Below are 21,815 nucleotides of genomic sequence, written 5' to 3'. Positions count from 1 at the left end.
CCTCCTTTAAGACACCCGAAGATTTTCTTGCTTCCATCTGCACTGATGGGACATATCTTCTTAAGGAACACCACTGGCACCCCCTGTCAGTAAGGTTCATTTTACTTCACTGTTGGAACACATCCTTAAACTCCAGGGTGGCCTTGATTTTTATCCATTTTTCAGGATGCTTTTTTTATTGTGGGAGACAACCAAAAAGAGATCCCCATATTCTGCCCAAACACCAACAGAAGGCTTGGCAGCCTGATCAGCACTGTGATGGTTCTCATACACAAAACACACCCATCTTGGCCTGCAAGGGAACTCCTGCTGCACTGGGAAGATGAACTCTTGTTTTGTAATTCAAGTTAGAAATACTGGAAAGATACTATTGCTGCTTCCTGGGGAAAAAAAATAAAACAAAAAAAAAGGGGGAAGGCACTGGTAAAGAGGTATGCGAGGAGGGGTTTTTCTGGAGCCCCAGAGGTGTGGAGCTGCACCTGAGTCTGCTGGTTCTCTGGGGTCCCCATGCCTGAGAGGAACCACTGTCGTGTGAGATGTTGCGGGAAATGAAGTGAGGCAGCAGCTGTGTCTGCCTGTGATTCTCCAGGGTTTGCTTCATGGAGAAGTGTTGAAACAGAAAACCGAAGAAACAGAAGTATTTATCTGGGCAAACTTCACTGGGCAATAGCACAGCTCAGGATTTTTTTAATAGTAACTTTCTTTGATTGGCCAGAATTTGCTATTTTATAAATCTAAAGTAACAGTGTGGTGTCACATTTATTAAAGCTATATTTCAAAACAACAAAGCAGAGTTTTTGCAAGCTATTTATTTCAGTGCTCAAAGGGTTTCATTGAGGTAAGAAAGGGGAAGTAGTCTTGAGGCTTAGAATCGTAATTCCTTTCAGCATTTCCTTTCAAAACTCATGTTTACCTTCTGCTAAAACTAGCCTTCTCTGTTTATTGCAATTTTAACAGAGAAGTTACTTTCATACTTTAAAATCTGGCTTTTTATCTTGTCTGGAAGAATTTTTCACTAAACCTGGGTGTAAGTCACTCACTGGTGAGATAGTTAACTTCTGCTGTTGCAGGAAGTGGTTTTATTTTACTTTTTTTTTTTCTTGCTTTCTTTTTGTCTTTATAAGCTGTGTGAGATTAGGCCAAATGCTGTCTATAGACATGTGACCTAGATGTTTTCCGTTTTTTGAAATAGTTTAAACTGTTGCTGGTTGATGGCAGTTTGAGATGAAATGACGACATCCATGTGGCTGTAGGTAAGGAGCCTTAAATTTGTCTTAATATAGTTCAGAAAACCTGTTGTTAAAGACTTTTAACATGTTCATAATTGCAGGTGTTTTGTATGCATTCAATATGGATTATGTTACTTACACAATTATTTCTATTGGCATTTTTGAATTTGAAAGCAATGGACTTAAAAGTAGAGGGTATAGATGTGGAACCATGTTTTAAAGGCAACATTAGTATTCAGAATCTAGCAAGTCTGCTTCATCCTGTGCAAGAGGCAACTGTATCTGACCCTTTGTAGCATCCCAAACCACAAATGACTCTCATATTTCTATGGTACTAACTTGTTGTCCTCAGGAAGTAGTAAAGGCTGATAGCACTGGCTGGAAAATTAAATTAGATCACTTTTCCTAGCATTTGCCTTTGACAGTTGCAGTTCAGCACTGTTTGATTAACTGGCTTCCTCCGCTGCTGGTTACCGTGAGGGAGGTGATTAGTAGAAGAGGACTTAGTGAGTAGGAAGGATAGGTATCTGCTTGATACTCAGTATCACTAGAGACAAAAGAGATCAATAGAGGGATCTCTTCCCTGCTCTATGTAAAAAAATTTTGTACCACTTTATCAGTGGTGCTAATAGGAATCAGACTTGGGGTGTCATCAATGACATTGTATAGAAAACACCCTTGTTTTGTCTATGGGTACTCTCAGTGCTGTTCCTAGTGAACCTGTTCAAAAGAGGTATTATGGTAGCATGGTTCCTGTATGAAGCTGCTCATTTCCAGACTATTTCCTCCTCTCTTTCAGAGCTAGGCAGAAAAAGGTTGTGTCCTGAGTCCCCATCTTACTCAAAGCTTTCTATCAAAAAAGGTCACTTTTCATTGCTGTCAATAGGCAAACACTGCTTTCTGGCCTTCAGAGTTTTACAAGGAAATAGTAATGTAGAAAGATGTTCAAATGACACAATACAGTGCTTTGATTATGTGCCACATAAAGGAAAGCCAAAATTAGCAATATTTGTTCTATGGTGAAGATTTGTTTTCCTGGTAATTTGTAGTTTGCTGCAAACTTTGTGACATGTACTCATGTTTGTAACTGATAGCCTTATCATAAGAAGGAACTTGTTTTTCTTTTGGAAATATGGATCAGAGTTGAGAGATATCACATGTGGCTGGAAGCTCATTTTGAAATCATGCATGCTAATTGGAGACAGATTTTAGTGTAGGGTTGTAAGATTACATTTCAAAATTTCTGTAATTTTTGGAGAAAAAAAGCTGTCCTGCCTGCATATACAAATCAGCACAGACAGGGAAATTATATAAAAAGAACATGTTCTCTTTCTGGGCTGTGTTTGTAGTCGTTTTTATGTTACTGCTGCAGTGTCTTAGAGTAATTTGAAATGCATTTTCCACAAAGCTGTGAGATTTGGTAAAGTAGTTTGAATTCTTAGAGTTATTTTTCTTTATTTCTCCCTTCCCTGCAATTTACCTCTCTGTGTCCAAAGAAAATTCATTTAAACCCTGCATCTCTCATTCACTGCACCTCTCAATCTAATTACATCTGTAATGTACATTTGTTCATTTTCTTTTCCAAATAGAGTAAACAGCTGAAGCACTCTCTGTATTTTAAAGCTCCTGCTGTACATTATTATTGAGTTATAAAAATCTTAGCCTTTTTGGCAGCAGTTGTTGTAGAAATATCCTTTTGCTTTGATACAAGAGATACCCTAGCTTGGGAGAGATACTCCATTGTTTTTCTGATCCAAGCGTGATTGTATGACCCTTTCACTGGGGTTGGGATTGCCAGGGTAGCAATTACAACATCTGTATCAGACGACGGTCTCGTGCATGTTCCTCCCTACCTGGACCAAGGCAGGAACCAGAAACTAAAATGGTGACAGAGACACGTTTAGATTCTTGTCCCGTTTTTTTTGGTGGCACAGCACTACAATCTCAGACATGGTGCTAGCTTAACTAAAACAACTGTACATTGTTGTGGTTTGGATTTCTCTATCTAGTTCTGGTCCCAGAAGTTTTTGCTTCTTTGCAATGCTGAGCTTCAGGCAAGGTTCTAAAAAGTAGTACTCCATATAAGTGAGATGAAGCACCCATTATAACCTCTAGTGCTGTAGTGAGGATGGCTTTTACTATGCTGCTCAAAGGCTTCAGTCTTGTTCTCTGCTAAGCAGTCCCACAGACTTTGAACAGTGTGAACTGTTTTATTATGGCCCGTTTCACATGCAGCTTAGTGGGTTATAGGCAGCATCTTCTGAATTTTTTTATGCTCACAATGTGTAATTCTGATACTTGCCTATTTTTCATGACTTTATGTCTTTGTGCCATGTCAGCTCAATCAGTGTGAGTTGCTAACCATTTAATGAGTTCTTAAAGCCTGCATGCTGATAAAAGCTATCTCTTGATATTGGGGAAGTCTGTTAGGGCTTAGGTGTGTTTTTAATTAAAAATCTGAAACATGGCATTTGGTACAGAATGTATCCTAATTGTGTTTAGGTGTTGTTTGGGCTGAGCTCTTGAAGACAAAGCACAGCAACACTTGAGCTCTAGCTAAAGTCTCTGTGCTTTACTTTTATCCTAAGACTTCCACACGAATACATCAAACCTATTTCTCAGTGCTACAAAGACAAACCCTGGTATTGATGGATACCATCTCTATGCAGATGCTTTAATCATTCTTCTGGTTTCAGTATTGATAACATCAGTCCTAAAGAAAACAGATGAGATAAAATTTTGAGCCAGCTTTTGAGTGTGCATCTTTCACGATAATTCAAGTGCCATTTAGAGCACAACACCAGATTTCTTTATCTGGATGCACAACGTGCACAAAACTGTCCCTTTTTTCACCCACTGGTGATTGTAACAGCTTTTGTCACCATCAAACTAATTGCTTTAATGTCCTCTTAGTCTCAGAGTAAACTGAAGGCCCTGCTGCCTTCAGCTTGCTCACAACAGCATGCAGCCCTGCTAAATGTGCGTTTGGGAACATGTGAACTTGGTCTAGGTCAGGAGGCATTGGTGTTACCTTCTGAAACCTTCTTACAAGGTTGGTCTGCTTCAGCCAGTGATCTCAATGAATTTTAATTTCACCAACTGCTCACTTATTGACATCTGAAGGGCAGAGGTGGTGGTTTCTTTGCTGTGGTGGATGTTAAGATTGTGCCTTTATGCACTTGACATGCCTCTGTCAATCTTCCTTGTTTTGACAAATACTATAAAAAGATTGCTTTGGAGACTTTCTACAAAACAAACACTGCTAGCTCCTCATTTGCAGAGGGACTTCCTCAATACGGATCTATTTAAGAGTGAGACCTTAAATAGACCTCTGTAGACTCCAGTCATCTTTATTATAACTTGAAATACCTTCCTTGGGGTGCAGACTTGCAGGCTGGCTGAAATAGGAGTAAAAGAAATGCTATTGGATCTTTTCTTTTTTTTCTTAGTTTTTTTCTTTTTTTTTTAAAGAAAACTATCTGAATGAGAAAAGCAGGCATTACTATTCTGACCATAGGCATTTACATATTGCAAACTGACCATGGGACAAATCTAACTATGCTTGAGCGCAGCCTGTGGATGTATCCAGGTCATGCTAGGGCAGATTTTCAGTGCCTTATTGGCTCATGCTGAAAATCTCTAGAAGTGTTGCAGTCTGCATGTGTAAAGTGAGTCTTGTTTACCAGCAACTAAGAACCCAGAATTCATAGATGCTTGAAAATTTTGGCCTTTTTGTGTTCATTTGTCCGTATTTCCATTCACTTTACTTAGCATAAGAAAGAAGTGTTTTGAAAATTGTGTAGGAAAGGTATGAGAGGGTTAATCAGATATTGGTATTCTTCAGATTAGCTTCTAAATTTCTGGGTGTATGTATAAGTTACATAGTAAAATACTAACTCAACAGTGCACAGATACCTACTGAAGGATATCCAATAAATTAACTAAGCAAGTTTGTTATTGTTATGATTAGTGGTTCAAGGTTGTTTAAGGCACAATACAACATTTCCTGCCATTTGAGATTGACAGGTATTAAATCATTCACTTGTAGTTAAGCTGGGTATTGTGGGTTTGTACTGTGGTTTTTCATGAATATTTCTTCCAAAGCCTGTGCCTGATATACTAAACAGGCAAAGACCTTGAACAAATGAACTTAAAATGACTTCTGATTCCTTCTCCAAGACATACACCATTTTTCAGCACAACTGCAACATGATAAGAGGGGAAGGAGAGAAAGGGATGAAGAAAAAACAGAAGTAAATGTGACTTAGAGGTGAAGAGACGTGCTTTAACTATGTGCTTGCTCTCTGTTTCTTAATTCTCTTCCTGCCACACCCTGAGCAAAGCCACCACTGTACTTGGTTCTGAACCAGCTATCAAAGCTCCTCCTAGGCAAGGCACAGTGCTTAGCACCTGAACTTGTTTGCTACTCAGGATGTTACTAAATTCTCTTTCTTTGTGGTTGAGGAGGGAAATGACACAGACATTTTGTGAAGACAATTGAAGCTCTGGAGTTCTGTCTCCAAGAGAGTCACCTCCATGGCTGGTTGGTCTGTCACCATCTTGCTGGGTTTCAGGATGCTCTCACCATTGCAGCTGAGGAAGCTTCTGGGCTTCCTGATGTCTGCCTGGAACAGTGGTGTTAGAAGAACTGAATGGTCAACACTTGGAAGTGTGTCCCACTGGTTGGGAGACACACACTGCAGGAGAGCCTGGTGGTAACACCATGAACGTCCACAGAAAACACCAACAGAGCCCTCCACGGGGTCATTCAGACAAAATGCATTTCTAATGAATGGCTTTGGCTTTGCTACAAACGAAGCAACATTTTCCACTAGGAACGTGTTACATCAGACTTGCCAAGGGGCCAAGCTGTTCTGGCACATGCTGCCTTTTGTGTTTTGGGCTGAGCAGTGCTGAGGCTTGATCTAGAAAGATTAATATTTCTATTATCAGAAATACATTGCATGCTTGCTTACTTTATTAGCAAAAAAAGCAAACTATACTAATCAGTAGCAATGAGTAATGAAATTCTTATGATGATTTTTGGACTAAGAGATGGCATTAATCCATCCACTCTTCTTGGATTGGCAAAGGAAGGAGAAACAGCCAAAGTTAAAACATGTTACTACTTCCTTGTGCATTAATCCTAGGCCCTGGCAAAGGCAAGGAGTGCCCCTAGTCAGAGCAGAGACTTAGAGAAATTCAGCCCTTTCTTTAATTTGCTTTGGACAGGATACCACTGGCTCTGAATTGAGTCGTATGCAATCATACAGACCCAGGGCATTCAGAATTGCTACACAGATTTTAACGAGAAAACTTTTCTATTTTTAACTTTCATCTAAATTTTGGGTCTTTTTATAAAAACTTTCCTAGACTGTAACTAAAGAGAAGGAATATATTAAAACATGGAACAAAAATAGTATGAAATGAAAGAATGAAAAAGTTAAATGCAGAGCTTTCTTATCAGACTTGGGTCATGCACCAAGATATGGATGTTTAAGGAATAATGTTGATGTGCTGTAATGACTTTTCAACACAGGTATGTATGACTGCAAGGGCTCACTTGAGCAGAGTGCAGTTTCATTTAACTGGGATCTGAGGAGTCTAGCAGCTCTGCATGTTACCATACTACCTAATAAACCCACAGCCAACAGAAAATGTAATGCTTGTTAAGTATGTTTGCTCTTAACCATGCCTAGGGCAGGTGACTCTTTTCACCATGACTGTTGGTTTTCACACACAAATATGGTACCACTATATTCCTGCTGTCATTGTTGCTGACTGTGACTGCTCCTATTCAAGTGCAGCAAACCTGTGGTGGGACTTGTGGTACAGCTGGGCTGTGGTCTCCTGCCCCATAGAAAGTGTGCATACAAGATTTCTGGAGTCATCTTGAACCACCTTAGTGAAATAAATATTTCACTGATCCCTTACAAAACAATGCATATTTGCAGTAAAAATTTTAGATATAATTAAGAGAGCCTATGATCAAACTTCTTGCATAATCAAAAAATATATACTTTTGACACCACAATACCCTTGGTATTTCACCTTTGCTGAAAGCAGACAGCTACACAATGTGATATCAGATACTATCACATTAACCAAATGCCTTTGCCTTCTCCTCACTTTGCCACGTGGTGCTGAGGAGCATTGCAGTGGGGCAGGCACTCCTGCCGCCTTGTGTTCCACTCCGGGCCATTGCACAGGTGGCTAGCGAAGAAAGCAAACCAGGGGCTTAACGAAATGCAGAAGAGGGACTTGCTTGATGCAAGCTGCAAAGAATTTCCCCTTCTAGTTCCTGCTGTACCTTAAAAGTTTTCTCTTAAATTGGTAGGTGCTGGCTGTGCTGTGTTTCACAGCAGCGTCTCTTACAAGCGCAGCACCAGGAGCTCTGCAAAGGAAAGTGGAGATGGAGTGTGGGAACAGATTAAAAGTGTCTGGAGCTTTTTTTTCCCCCCTCAGATGGGAAGTGGGAGCAGTGAGAAGAAGTAAGGCAGCAGCTGCAGGATCACAGCACAAAAACTGCTGCAGATATCTATGGAAGAAGGTTGAGAGAGGGTAGGAGAGACTGTTTCATGTGCACAGCACAAGGAACTTGAAAATTATCCTGGGGAATGGGAGGGAGGGGGTATTGCCTGAATGAGGGACAAACCTCTTTTAGACACTCTTGAGGCAGGAAGTGTCAGGAAGAAATAGCTTTATAATGTTCTAAATAGAGAAATAGTTTATTATAAGTTTATTTTTTTAGTTTGTTTTTAATGTCTGAGAAGTTTTAAAGCCTTCCCTATTTAATAATCTCAGCAACTCATATTTACTGAAGTGTTGGACAATGGGTACATGGAACTGCAAAATAGATTAAGGGAAAGCAAATGTGCATTTTAACTACTAAGTTGAGGGACTCTAAGATACTTGAAGAGGTTAAAACAACAGCCACTCTTTCACCAGGGTCTAAACAGAGCTCAGTAGGGCATTTTTTTTTTTAGTGAAGAGGATGTTACTGCTGCAGGGAATAAGGACCAGGAGACAAAGATATGATTTACAGCTGCCCCAAGTGTTCAGCAGTGCACAACTGATTTAGAGTGGTAAAAATTGAGTGTAATCTTTCTCAGTGATGAATGTGGGGTGCTTCCTCCACCATGGATCAGCCAGCGGAACATGCGCCTGAATGTGGTGCAGGTCACAACTACGCTGTAACATCCTACCCAAGCTAGCTTTGTGATAGCTTGTTTGTATAGCTGCTGTCAAACTGAAACTAAAATTTCTGTTGGCAAAGCTCTGAAATTGAGAACTTATAGGAAGTTTCTTTCTTTGGCTATTTGCAGCAATCTTTCAGGCGTTTAAAAAATATTTTTCTAATACATCAGTTTGTCATGTGGTACTAACTCTTCTACTTCTCCAGAGAGTTCGAGCTGTTCCAAAATTATCATCACCACATGTCTAGTTCAGGTAAGCATGGAAAGTTTGGATGAATATCTGAATCTCTGTGAGGAGTTCTGCAAAACTGAGCTGGAAGTATTTCAAGCAGTCTTACTTTGAAATTTCTGTCACTTCTGCTTCTGCTTGTATCTGTAAATACTGCAAGAATAACCTTTCCCATAGTATCTCATCACTTCAGATCTGGCAACATTAAAAGTAACAACACTTTTCTGAACATTTAGGCTATAGGAACAGATTTCTTTCAAGTACCGAAGAAAATTTGTGATTCTTATGTGATCTTCCTAGAGAAAACATTGGATTTTTTTTTTATTCAGAATTAGACAGCTTTAAACTAAAAAGTTACCATTTAACAAGCATCATATGCAGGTGCAAAATGAGTTTAGAGCTGGTTAGTCTTACTTGTGGTGGTTGGAAAGCCATGACTCTACTCTGTACTCATCTGCAGTATATAAATGTATAACAGAAAGGAAGGAAATAGAAGGAGGTAGAAGGAAATTATCTTTTCTCTATGTGTCAGGTAAGGTCAGGTCAGGAGTAACCAAGCATTCCCCTCTAGCACTTCTCAGGTCTTTTATGATGCTATAAACTACTTGCTGCCATTGGTCTAATATCTAAACCATACTCCTATCCAGTGTCGTAGGATGTGTTAGAAGTGTTATGGATAAGATGATAGTCATAGTTGGGTTTTTTTTAATACTGTGTATATATGACCAATATTCATCATTCAAATGATTGTAATCTAGCTCCCACAGCATAGAAAATGGAGGCAGGTGTCACAGATCAGATGCACTCCAGAAAGAAATTAAATGCGTTGCCAGCAGTAAGACCTAGAAGTAGCAATTTTTCCTAGGCATGTTCTTTTACATATTCAACTGAATTTCTACTATGGACGACTGTTCCCAGAACATATGCAGGCCAAACTGTACACAAAGGATACTTTTAGCTTCAAGTTCCACATGAAAATGAGATCTTAAATTGACATAGGAGTGGTGAATAGTATGGAATAACATTATGCTATCCCATGTGATACTAGGAGAGACAAACTTTTGAAACAACTGTTACCTTTCCTTAGACATTTACATGTGATATAATTAAGAAACTATGTGATGCAAGAAGAGACATAACCATATGCAGTCACCTGCTGACTTGAAGATAGTAGGCTCCTTTACCCTACTGCATCTTTTTGTTGTTTCCAATAATGCCCAAGTGATATTTCCTAGCAAGCTTTTACTTGTGCAAGGAAGTCCTGTAGACAGCAGGTCATAGAGGATTGCAGAATGAGAGTTCGGTCTGTAGTCATTATATATGAATGTGAAGAATTTGTTGCATCTGCACAACTTCAGAATGGTAGCTATCTCCCATTCTTTTTCTTTCTAATTTTTTGGCCATTCAAAAGCATTTTAAAAGATAACACATCTCTGCCCTATAGGATACAAGGCACTTAAATAGATTCCTATTTTTCTTTGTCATTTGATCTTTCTATTTTAACAGGTTTGTGTATAGCAGGAAACAGACCCTGAGGCTTTCAGCTATGATCTACAAAATTTCAGAATGACACAAAGGACAACTTCAGGTCCCTGCCTAAAACCTCATTGCCAGTATAGCACAGTTATTTAAATTTTCTGCCTTCATGCCTATTCATCCAATCCATGAGACAAATCAAGCATAAATTTGTAAAGTTTAATATTGTTTCCACTGAAACCATGTATTTGGTGAAGTATTTTGCTGACATCTGCTAGAAAGTGGGACTTGATATCAGCCTTCTGTTATTTTATAGTTTTAATTTTTTGTTGTGTAAAATAGAAAAAATAGACAAAAAACCTGCTGTCAATCTTCATAGCAGTAAGCCACTCACTTGTATTTTTAGTGTTATAATCAATGGGCAGGAAATCACAGATGCGTCAAACTATAGCAGTCTAATTTATTGTGTGGTATAGACTCCAATCCCATGCAGATCTGTGACATACTGTAAGTAGAGAATCAGATATTCCCAATATGTGTGGTAACTACCAGAAATAAGAAATTAAGTAGTGCATTTTAACAATTTAATTCTCAAGAACTCAGTTATTAAAACAACCTTAAAGTATGTTCTTAGACCCAAAATTAAACAACATTGTTACTGCTGTACAGGGCTGCAAGTCTGTGTTCTTCCTTCTTGCAGCTCATTACAAATTTATTTCCATACCTGGCTCTCTAATACTTTGGCTTTCCTCCTTGTGCGTGCTTGATATTACTTCTGCTCTGCTGTAATTCCATCAACTCCAGTGGGTTCACTATGAACCTGAGATCAGGCCTTTAAGACCTGTCTGGAACCATATGTCCTGTATTGCAGAAAGTAGGAAGAAATTAGTCTAACACTCAGTGGGAACACTCTGATCCTACTGGATATTAAGCTGGTATCTGAGATTTCAATCAGGAGAGTCATGTAATTATTAACTGTTATTAAAAAATATAACCCTCTCTTAATATGAGAGAGTAAACCAAAAAGGTTGAAAAGGTCATCATATCAATGATCAAGTAAAAAACTCTATGATAAAAGATTCTTTAGCCTAAGAGTTGTTTTATCAATCATACTTGAAATTACTTTTTGTTAATAGGTAACTAACTAAGAAGTGTGCTATGATGTGGGCCAAGGTGTGTCAAGAAATTTGTATTTAGTTTCATCCTTCAGAGAACTGGATTACATACCTCAGGGTATAAATAAAATTGTGAATAATGGCCTGAGCAACGTATTCCACACAGTGCAGCAGGGAAATACTAGGTAGTGTGATATTGCTACAAACAAAACAGAAAAGATACTTTATTCTTTCATTGCAGGAGAGGTAAATTAGAGTTGCCTGAAGAACTTTGTGGGCCATTTCTGCTTTTATTTGCAGAAAGTCATCAAATACTGAACTAGAAAAGAGTACATACCAGCCCTTAGACACATAAGGGAAGATGATCCCCATGATCATTGCTCCATGTGTTTTCTGCTCTGAGACACGTCACTGAAAGTATAATATGGCTGCAACAGGTAAAAAAAAAATGAAAGGGGGTGTGTTAATCAGTGCTGATGAGCTTGGCTTTTGTTGGACTTAAGATGTATCAACTAACTCACTGATGTTTGCTGATGAAACTGTAATTTCAGTTGATAAGGAAAACTGTGGCTGAGTTTAGGACATTTAACATTTTAAAGCAGAATGAACTCAGCATGAAATTTTGTTTTATTGTCTATCTGATATAAAAGGGTAGAACTGGAGTAAAGGCTCAGGCAGTAGTGTTGTTCCTGATCTTCTACTTTGACTAGAGATGTGGATAATGGTAGGAATTAATGCTACTTCCTAAATACAAATTATTCCAGGCTGGACAATATCTTTCTGCAAAAGTAAAGGCATAGCAATGTTACATCTGCTTTGTATTTCCATTACAATGGAATTTTTTTTGTTTTATAGTACTCAGATAAACTGGCTCCGGGACACTTCTGGGCACCAGCCCAGAACACGGTATCCCTCAGCAGCCTTTGCTGTTTGTGTCCGTGCCCTGGGAGCAGATGTGTGACGCATTAGCTGTGAGAGCAGCGTGGTGGGGATGGTTGAAAGAAAAATATAAAGACACAGCAGAGTGCAGATAAGAATAATTGAAAAAAGCTATGTGGCAGTTTACTTGTTATCCTCTCTCCTTACCTACAGCTTTTTCATCTGTCTCCCTTTTTATTTGCAGCAGTTTTGTATTTAAGCACTTACTGCCCCTGAGCTGTGTACTTCAGCAGAGATTGTTAACAGTGTAGCAAAGGCTAAGAGCAAAACCCAGCATCAGAAATATTTACGTAGGTGTTCTGATTTTAAACACTTCTTTCACAGACACAGAAATATGTTTTCTCCTTTACAAGAATGCTTTGTCTCACCACATATGCGGCATTAGCTTGTTTTTGTGTTTTTTGTGGGGTTTTTTCGGTTGGGTTTTTTTTTTTTTCATTTATTAACTCTTACTTCCTCTCGAATTTTTATGTTTTTTTTTCTGGCTCACAGGTCCAGTGTAACAGTGAACCTCGTGCTGATTTTTATTCTTTTGTAATATAGTTGCATTAAATTTTAATGGATGCTCTTCAAGAGTGATACACTCTTCAGCAGAAGAGATTAGTGAATATAACAAGACACACTTTATTTTTGCAGCCTTTTCATGTTACTATGTTGAGCACTTCCATGTTCATTATGCTTCTGACCTAATAGCGCTGCTTATGTCATAAGGAGCAAAGCTGGAAGAAATTAAAAGCTTATTTTAATTATATCATAAAGTCATAGAATGTTTTGGTTTGGAAAGGACATAAAGATCATCTAGTTCCAGCCCTGTTACCACAGACAGGAACACCTTCCTGGTTGTTGAGCAACCTGACCTGGTTAAGTTGCTCAAAGCCCCATCACGTTCAACCTGGCTATGAACTCTTCCAGGGATGGAGCAGACACAGCTTGTCAGGCAATTCATTCCTGTGTCTCACCACCCTCATAGTAAAGAAATTCTTCTTAATATCCAATCTAAAAAAAATCTAAATCTTCTTAATATCCAATCTAAAATTGATCTAAAATTAATATCCAATCTCTTTCAGTTTAAAGCCATTCCCCCTTGACTTATCCATACAGGCCCTTGTAAAGCACCCCTCTCCAGCTTTCCTGTTGACCCCTGGGAGGAGTCCCACTGTGAGGCCACTCTTATCCAGACTGAACAAACCCACAGCTCTCAGCCTGTCTTTATAGAAGACCTGCTCCAGTCCTCTGGGCATCTTTGTGGCCCTCCTCTGGACTTGCTCCAACTGACCCACATTCCTCTTTTGTTGGGCACCCCAGAGGTGAATTAACTATGGATAGATACTTTTTCCCTTTCTTAGATAAAAGTACTTGTTACAACTACTTGGTACAAGTTGCTAATGAATTAACAGTTGCATTCTGTCTTTTACTGTATGAAGCTGTAGGAAATGTAGGCATAGCTCAACCCAAAATTTAGAAATACTGATACCTCTTGTTTCTTGAAGAACTAGCACTTTGCTTTGCTGAAAACCTATGTGCTGACTTTATGGATACTGTACCAAAAGTGATGAAATGAAGTTCTTGGGTAATACTGGTCAGTCCACTCACTATATGATGAACACCTGGACAAGACAACATGTCAAAATAGATGAAAATCCTGATAACTACACTATGAAACTTCATTTAACTCCACGAGCTGCTGTAGGAGGGAACACTTATCTGGCTGTCATTGTGAGACAGAAACTATAATTAAGCTACCAAAGATGTCAGAATAGCTGTGAGGTGAATAATTCACTTCCTTAATTTTTTTCAAAAATGCTAAAAAATTTGGTTTTCCTTCTTTTTTCAGTGATAATATAAGTAGAAAAAAAAGGTTTTGTTTTGTTCTGTTTTAGTTTTCTTTGGGAAGTTAACAACGTTACTTTAATTCCTTCATTATTTCCTTTCTCTTTTTGAAGAGAAAAGGCAGAATAAAATTTTCCTCATCAAAAGAAAATAAGAAATACTTGAAATATTTTCACAGTTATCAAACATCAAGTTTTTGTGAAAGAACTGTTTTTAAAAGAAATATTACAGAAAATGCTCTTGAAGATAGTTTTACCAAGACTCAGCACTTTGTGAGGAAGATCGAGGTCTGATCTCTACAATTTGCTGTGTTACTCTTTTAACATGGGATTAATTCTCAGAAATGGGATGGCTTTACTGTGTGTACAGATTTGCATCTAAAAATTTTAAATTTTTCATCTCTGTACTGTTCATTACTTTCACACTGTGTGTTTGAAAGTCAACTGTACATAGAGAAATCAGGGTTTTAGGATCTTAACCACTGAACAACCATATATGTCAATTGTCACTTGACTGTTTAGCAGCCATTTCACACCTGTACTTGGCCTCTGAATGCTGGCTTCAGTGCAACCTGATTCACCACTGGGATGCTGTGCTACATGCTGGAGCAGGCTTGTCCTCCTCTGTGAGCATCCCAAACATGTACTGATTTCTGGGCAAGATGTAGACCACTGAAGTTGCAAATTTCATTTGAGGTATGAATTTCTTCTTCCTTCAGTGAGGGCTTTTGAACTCTTTAGGATATCTCCAAAAGCAACTGTCTGCATAGGACTGAATTGGTTTTACTATCCCAGACAGAAAGATGATTTTGCCCCTAGAGCTCAGTAGTGTTTCTTACTCCATAAGTAAGATGACCTATCCACTCTCCAGAAATTAAAGTTTTCTTTTCTCATATCCAGTGTAACCTTTTTACTCACTATATGAATCAGTTTTTCTTTCCTGTGTCATTCATCCATCTTCATGTCAAGGGTTTTCTTGTACCCATACTGTACTTATCCAACCTGTCACTTCTGTTCCACAGTGACCCAATACAGGTACTTCCAAGAGGATTTTTCAGGATGTTTCCCTGTCCCTCTCCTTTTATGTGAATGATGTTTCTTTGCCCCAGAGAACCCTACAAGCAACAGAGAGGGGAGGGAGGTAAATTCTGTCTTGGTTTAATGCCTTTCTCCAGCAAATCAACCGTAGAAGGTTTCAAAACTAAAATTTATATCCAGATGCTAACTATTTGCCAAAAGGCATATTAACCAGTTGTATAATGAACTCAGGGTGCCTCAGAAGCAGTTGCACAGGACTTGGCATCTCTGCTTTCCAAAGTAAGTGAAATGAAATCCCCTGCAAAACCAACGGAAACTTGGTCCTGATGCTGCTAACGGTTTGGAAACACAAAATCATAAAAGCATCAGATAGGATCCTCTCTCTGTTAATATTTTAACTGTTTCCTGACTGTCTTCCCTTCTTATTTTTTAAAAAGTTTAACAAAAAAAAATAGGGCAGAGTGCAAGCGTAAACCAATTTCTTCTTGCAAATGTCAATGCAACGCCGTTGCATTCGTGGAGCTCATATTCAGGGTGCCATCTACTGGCATGCAGGGTCGGTAGCGCAGTCAGGAGTCGAGTTTGGGCAGCAAAGGATTGCTACCTGGAAATCCTGAGGGAGAAACTTCTGTAACTTGTGCATTTCCTTCATGTCCTGCAATATTTTGCAGGATCTCACCATGCTCTACACTAAGACAAATAAAATCTGATGGTGAAAATGTTGAGATTTGGGGTTTTATCTTTTACGGCAGTTCCTGTAAATTGGGTGCGTCAATCTCCTTGTTATACTCTGATGTGTGTGAATTAGTTCCAGCTTTGGGGAAAATTAACCAAGATTCAACGAGACTAGAATAAATGTTTTCAGAAGGCTTTTCAGACTTGTCATTTACTATGTTCCTATTTGAGATCCACGGCATGACTTTGTCATACTATTAAACTCTGTTACAGCAATTCATGTGCTGATAACACCAGGCAGAGACTACCTAATTAAAACTCATAATGCTCCCAAGAAGAGATATGTCAGAGTCTTATAGGTGGGAGATTTAAGAAGAAAATCTGAGAGATATGCTCCAGCCAAACATTGGATTGGTGACAGAGCTAGTGTCGCTCTTGTCTCTCAAGTCTGATCAGCTCTCCAGCCTGAAGCCTACTGAAAATCTGTTGAGAAGCAATTTTGATTTGGTACCAAGATGAAATACAAAATGGGTTGACTCTACAAGTTTAGAAGGAGAAAAAAAAATCATTTCCTATTTGGAGCTGCTGCAGACTTTACTGCCAAAATGGCAAAGTGTCCCTGTGACATGGGTTTGAGCAGCGACTGCTCTAGGGGGTGGTAAAAAGTGTCTTTGGGAGGGAGAACACTCAGTATTGTCTACCAAAGGTGTCATATACCAGCTCACAGCAAAAACAGACACGCATAATCCTGAGTATCAGGACATATATGTAAATAGCCTAATCAGCCTATATTTTTCCTCCTTTTTCTGTAATTCAATTTCTGCAGGGAACCTTGAGTCACTAATTCAATGTGGGAGGCAGCCATGATCATAAGCTTTACTGTTGCTTTTATTAAAATCAGTGTTTCTATCACAGTCATAATATTGAGCGAATAATGGCTAATATAGAAGTACTTTTTCCCATTTCTCTATTCAAGAGTGCTGTGTTTCCTTGTATTTCCATATATTTAGCTGTAGGAGTTTAAATCCCCCAGAAGATATTCAAAAGCATTCTGGACATGGCCCTGAGCAACCATCTGTAGGTGGTCCTGCTTGAGCAGGGGACTTGGACCAGATGACTTTTAGATGTTTCTTCTAACTACAACCATTTTGTGATTACATGACCTCTCATTATCATTCTCTATATCTGAGGCACTTTTCTGTAAGGAATTGATTTATCAGGGCCATGAGAGGGTGAAGGCAGGAATTTTGAGTCCTTCCACCAGCATAATGCTATGGTCCTGCCCAGAGACATACAGTAGTGCTCCTTATCTCCTTCTCTCATGCTGATACCATATCTTCCTCTGCTCTGATGCTTTCATAGAAATTAACATTCTTAAAATCAGAGAATTTCATCTTTTAGTATCTTCAGAGGTTGGGGAGATGTTGCTAGAAAAAGTTGTGATCTTTAAACCCATTTGGAAAATGTTGATTTTCAGCAGTTTATATTATAACTGTATTTAAATGGATTTCCATTGCTCTGGCTCCATAATTGGGAAACCAGTTTATATAGTATCTCTTCCTCACCCATTTTCTCATACAGTTACACAGCAATACAAATAGCAAGTTTTCTTGTGACTCTTAGCGTATTACTTCTCCCACAACTGACATATAGTAGTGCCAGGGTGAACTGGGGAAGGGAGGGAGGAAAGTAGATGAGGGAGGGAGGAAAGTACAAGAACTATGAAGCGACTCCTGCTAATTAAAAGCGTTTTTGGAATTTAAATAGTTAGAATGCAGTTTATCAAGTCGTACTAAGGCTGACACAGGAGGTTGAACAGCAGCTCTGCTAGAGAAGGTGATCATTCTCTATGAGTTTCCCCTTATTCCTCCAATGGCTTGAGAGCTGATGTGCTCAGCCATTTCTTAATTTCCAAATTTTTAAAAACGAACAAGAGAAACAAAAATCCCATCACTGTTGGTGACAGAACGTAAAAAATAAGGGAAATTTTATTAGATCTGGGTTTGAATCTAGGACACTAGCAGGGTTGCAGCATGGTCCTGCAATGCTTTTGTAACATGCATGTATTGAACTGTGGAGGTAAGTTATGTTAATTGACTTCACAGCATGTTGTTTTCCTTTGCAAGATTGAAAATGTATAGTGTGAACAGGGCCAAAGACAAAATGTAGTGGCTGCCAGCTGGACTTGACAGAGGCTTGCAGGGAGATTACACCATAGATGAGAATGGCTTTTGAGATAAGGATAATCTTTTACATAAACGAACTCTTCCAAAGCAGTTTGGATGGGTGAGTGATAAGGGCAATAATAAAACTACAGGCTGACACAGCTGATAGTTATCCCGGTGTTCAAAGAAGATCAAGATCTTGCCAACAAGATAACTTAACTTCTTCTGACTATAGTGACATATAACTGACATTGATACATTTTTGCATGGAGGGTTCCTAGATTAATGCTCTTATTTTATGTTCTTCAGGTCAACCCAGTAACCATGGAAAGGTCTACAGCTTCTGATACAGACTCTGAAAAGCCTAATCCTTCCCACCACAGTACAGGGACTGTTCAAATGAGGATCAAAAATGCCAACAGTCACCATGATAGACTGAGCCAAAGCAAATCTATGATTTTGTCAGAGAATGTGAAAGTCCCTGAGCCTGTAAGTACAATACGCCTGTTTCTTAGCCTTCTGATATTTAAAAGAATACAGAAGTACCTTATTCATGGCTAAGACACTGGTTTTGTGATTATCCCTTGCAAGGAGGGATTTAATGACACTAATACATTTTTAGGAGTATGGCTAGGCACAAGAATAATAATTTTCCTTCAATGAAAGAATGAATTTGCCTTTGGTGGCCATGATCATAGCATCTACTCAGCATTTCAACTCTCAAGTGTTACAGTACTTAAATATGGCTGCTGTAGAGCATAGTACAGTGTCAGATGCATGTCATGATTTCTCAAAAGGCAAAATTTAAAAGCTGACAAAAGAAAAAAAATGGGAATTTCAACTCTGTAAATAAAAACTAACTTTGCCCATAACAAAAATAAGTCTTGCTGTAGAGAGGAAGTAATTGTAACAAGTCAGACACTGAAGTTACTTTATTATTGTGATAGTTGATAGAGTTGAAGGAGTTGACTGATTTTTTATCCATTACCTCTTTTTTTTTTTTTTTTTCTGAAATTACTTAGTGATGAACTCTATTGCCAGTTGCGTCCCTGCCCCTCTACTCCTTCGGAGCTACTAAACAAACTGATTGATATGAGTCTCCCCTGGTTAATTTTCTTCCATAATGGTGGCAACTTGCAGCTGAGGCCATATGATGTTACAAAATTATTTATGCAATGTTAGCCACTTTTTGGACTCTGGATCCATTTTGTTCTCAGAGAATACAAATGAGGGAGAAAACTCTGTTAGCTGGGGACAGAATCCCAGGTCTCAGTCACTTCTCACAACCATGCTAACCATTAATTTTTTGTTTTCTTGATGTAATGAATTCCTATGAAATAATCAGCTTCTAAAAAGTTATTAAATAGAGGAAACCTACAATAACAGCTGTATTTTTTTCTTTTTTATTCAAAGGTCAAACTCAAAATTTAGCTTTATTTAGAACTACATTATTTTCGTCATTAATTTCTCTGATATAGTGATATAGCTTAAATAATTTCACTTTGTATTTCTGGAAAGAAAAATCTCTTTAGGTCTTAGCAGCTGATAAGATACTCAAATGCCTTCCATTTAAATGATACTGTTTGCCTCAGACACGTTATATGTCTCTTCCTTTTTATCTGATGTGAAATGTTCCTCCATTACAAACCTGAAACAATGCTTATAGTAATTTACTGGGAATACGATAATGTATTATCAGGAAGAACTGTATCTTTGAAAAAGTTTAAAAGTTAAGTATATTTAATGATGCCTAACATATTTTATTGGCTGTGTTTAACAAAAGGCACTAGGCTGCAGTCGTTTTTGACAAGCATGAAAACATCACAGCATGAGACTGCAAAAGGAATTATGTAGAGAAATTACAAGTGATCCATCTCTCAATGAATTATCCACCTCAATAGCCTGCAGAACTCAGCTACCAATTAACACCTACTTTATTACATGTTGGGATGTACTTAATAACTTTCATGTGTTTATGCACTATTACCTTGACTGATGCCTCTTGTACAATTAGGCATAATTGGCATATCAATATGCAAAAGTTAAAAGGATTAACCCTCTTAAAACTAATGAGCATTTCTGTATCCAGCTGCTAAATGAGACAAAATTAGCATTTTTCACTTTTGGGCAGGATTTTATCCTGCAGTTTCTCATTGTTGATATTACCTTGTTACATAACTTTAGTTTGGGGGATAGTATGCTGGACTGTTCCAGAGCAAGGGCTCTAAAAAGTTAAATTAGACATAAATATTCACTGCCGCATACCAATAACCATAGCAGGTACCACATATATTCACTGACTGAGAGCTGAAAAGTTGCTTTGTGATGCATTTGTTTAGTAGCTAATTATAAAAAAGTGGAATTTTACTGAGTATATGTCATTTTACCAAGCAAACTTGGCTCTGACATAATGGATTGAAAGCCTGCCATGCTACTAATTTCCTTTCTATTTCAATTCTTTTCATCTCTTTTTGCCATGTAGAATTTTCTGACTAGATATTGACAGACTGAAAGTGTTTTGGCGTATTTTCTTAAATAAGCTTCTTAAAGTTGTTTGCTAATGCCCACACTAAAAGCAAAATTTCTAAGGATCCAAACATTTTCAAATACATGCTTTAAATGCAGTAAGATTCAAGTTAAAAGCCCAGTGAAATATCAGTTGCTTGTACCAATTGCATGCTGACATATCTGAATCTGTGCACGTGACTTGTGAAGGATTTTGGGGAAAGTGATGGAGAAAGTACCCTGTTCAAGTGTCTTGAAAAAGCAAGGTCCAACTCATATGCACACACAAGCTCATATATATGTATATATGTACAGTTAGTAAACTTGTCTTAAAATTCGTGCTGTTTTTTTCTGGGGCACTCATATATACAGTCTTCAGTTTTGCATTTAAAGGCACATAGATCCCTATTACCGGTGTGTTAAGCAGAGCTAATTCATTTTGTGCTAGAAAATAAAAAGGATTTATCATGATATTTCTATTTGTAAATGTACTGTTTGCAACAATCTGCCTCTGTTTCAGGGATGGATATAATCTACAAGGTATCCACTGATTATGTTTGTTTTCTATTTTGCATTGACTAAATATTTTTGTCCTATCATCGGAGAGATTTTTCTTTTAAAAACAAAAAATAGCTGAAAAAGGTATTCCATATGACTCTTTGCCATCCATATTTTGGAATATGAATTATATTCTATTAATATATGGGTCAAATCCTTTTTACTCGACTTATGCAAAACCTACTGACTTCAGTGGATTAAGGCAATCAGCATCTGGCACACTTTGAAATACTAGTAGAAAAAATGCATTTCTAAAATATATTTCTGGGGAAAAAAATCACTCTGGACAACAAAGGGCAAAAACCAGGTACAAAACTAGAAGGATGACTGGTGATTTATAGAGAAGAAAAGACATAATTTTCTCTAAAGGATACTTTTTGTATTTTCAAGCATATGCTGTGGTGCTTGTAAGCACACCTGGGGCTATAGTTTTGAAGGTGGACAGATTATTTTTTATAGAGTGACAAAGAAGGATATGCATCATACATTAGTAGGTCCACATGCACTTGCACATTTTATAATAGTGAAGATGCAAATGTGGAATGCATAAGCTAACTGATGCAAGAGCTAAATGTAGATTCTTGGGGATTTATGTTATTTATTTTGATGGGAATGCTTCAGCTTTGTGCAAAGGCTGAAATTGATACTAATGTAGAGTTTAAAGAGCACAAATCACTAAGCTGGACACAGACTGGTAAGCAAGGGCTCTTTTTGTGCTTAATGCCAGTGTCTGAACCAGCAATGTAAATGAATATTTGCTATTTTCATCTGTTAAAACCTACAAAAGTGCATTTTGTTTCATTCAGAACAACTTCAAACAATGAAATGTCTTTTTTATTGGTGTCTATATTAAGAATTAGA

At 38.0% G+C, this 21,815-nt stretch overlaps 1 protein-coding gene across 1 annotated transcript in view; it reads left to right on the top strand.

The window, feature by feature from the left end:
- Positions 1–1,141: 1,141 nt before the first annotated feature.
- Positions 1,142–21,815, top strand: part of ARHGAP15 (Rho GTPase activating protein 15) — a 330,968-nt gene continuing 310,294 nt past the window's right edge. Inside the window, exons 1-2 of the mRNA XM_005153752.3 lie at positions 1,142–1,253; positions 18,201–18,380. Coding sequence (XP_005153809.1) covers positions 18,216–18,380 — 165 coding nt within the window. The 5' untranslated portion in view covers positions 1,142–1,253; positions 18,201–18,215. The remainder of the gene's footprint in view (positions 1,254–18,200; positions 18,381–21,815) is intronic.

This window comes from Melopsittacus undulatus, chromosome 4 (assembly GCF_012275295.1).
Source record: "Melopsittacus undulatus isolate bMelUnd1 chromosome 4, bMelUnd1.mat.Z, whole genome shotgun sequence".
Taxonomy (NCBI): Eukaryota; Metazoa; Chordata; class Aves; order Psittaciformes; family Psittaculidae; genus Melopsittacus; species Melopsittacus undulatus.
Note: the sequence above shows the minus strand (reverse complement) of the source record. Positions and strands in the feature narration are given on the sequence as shown.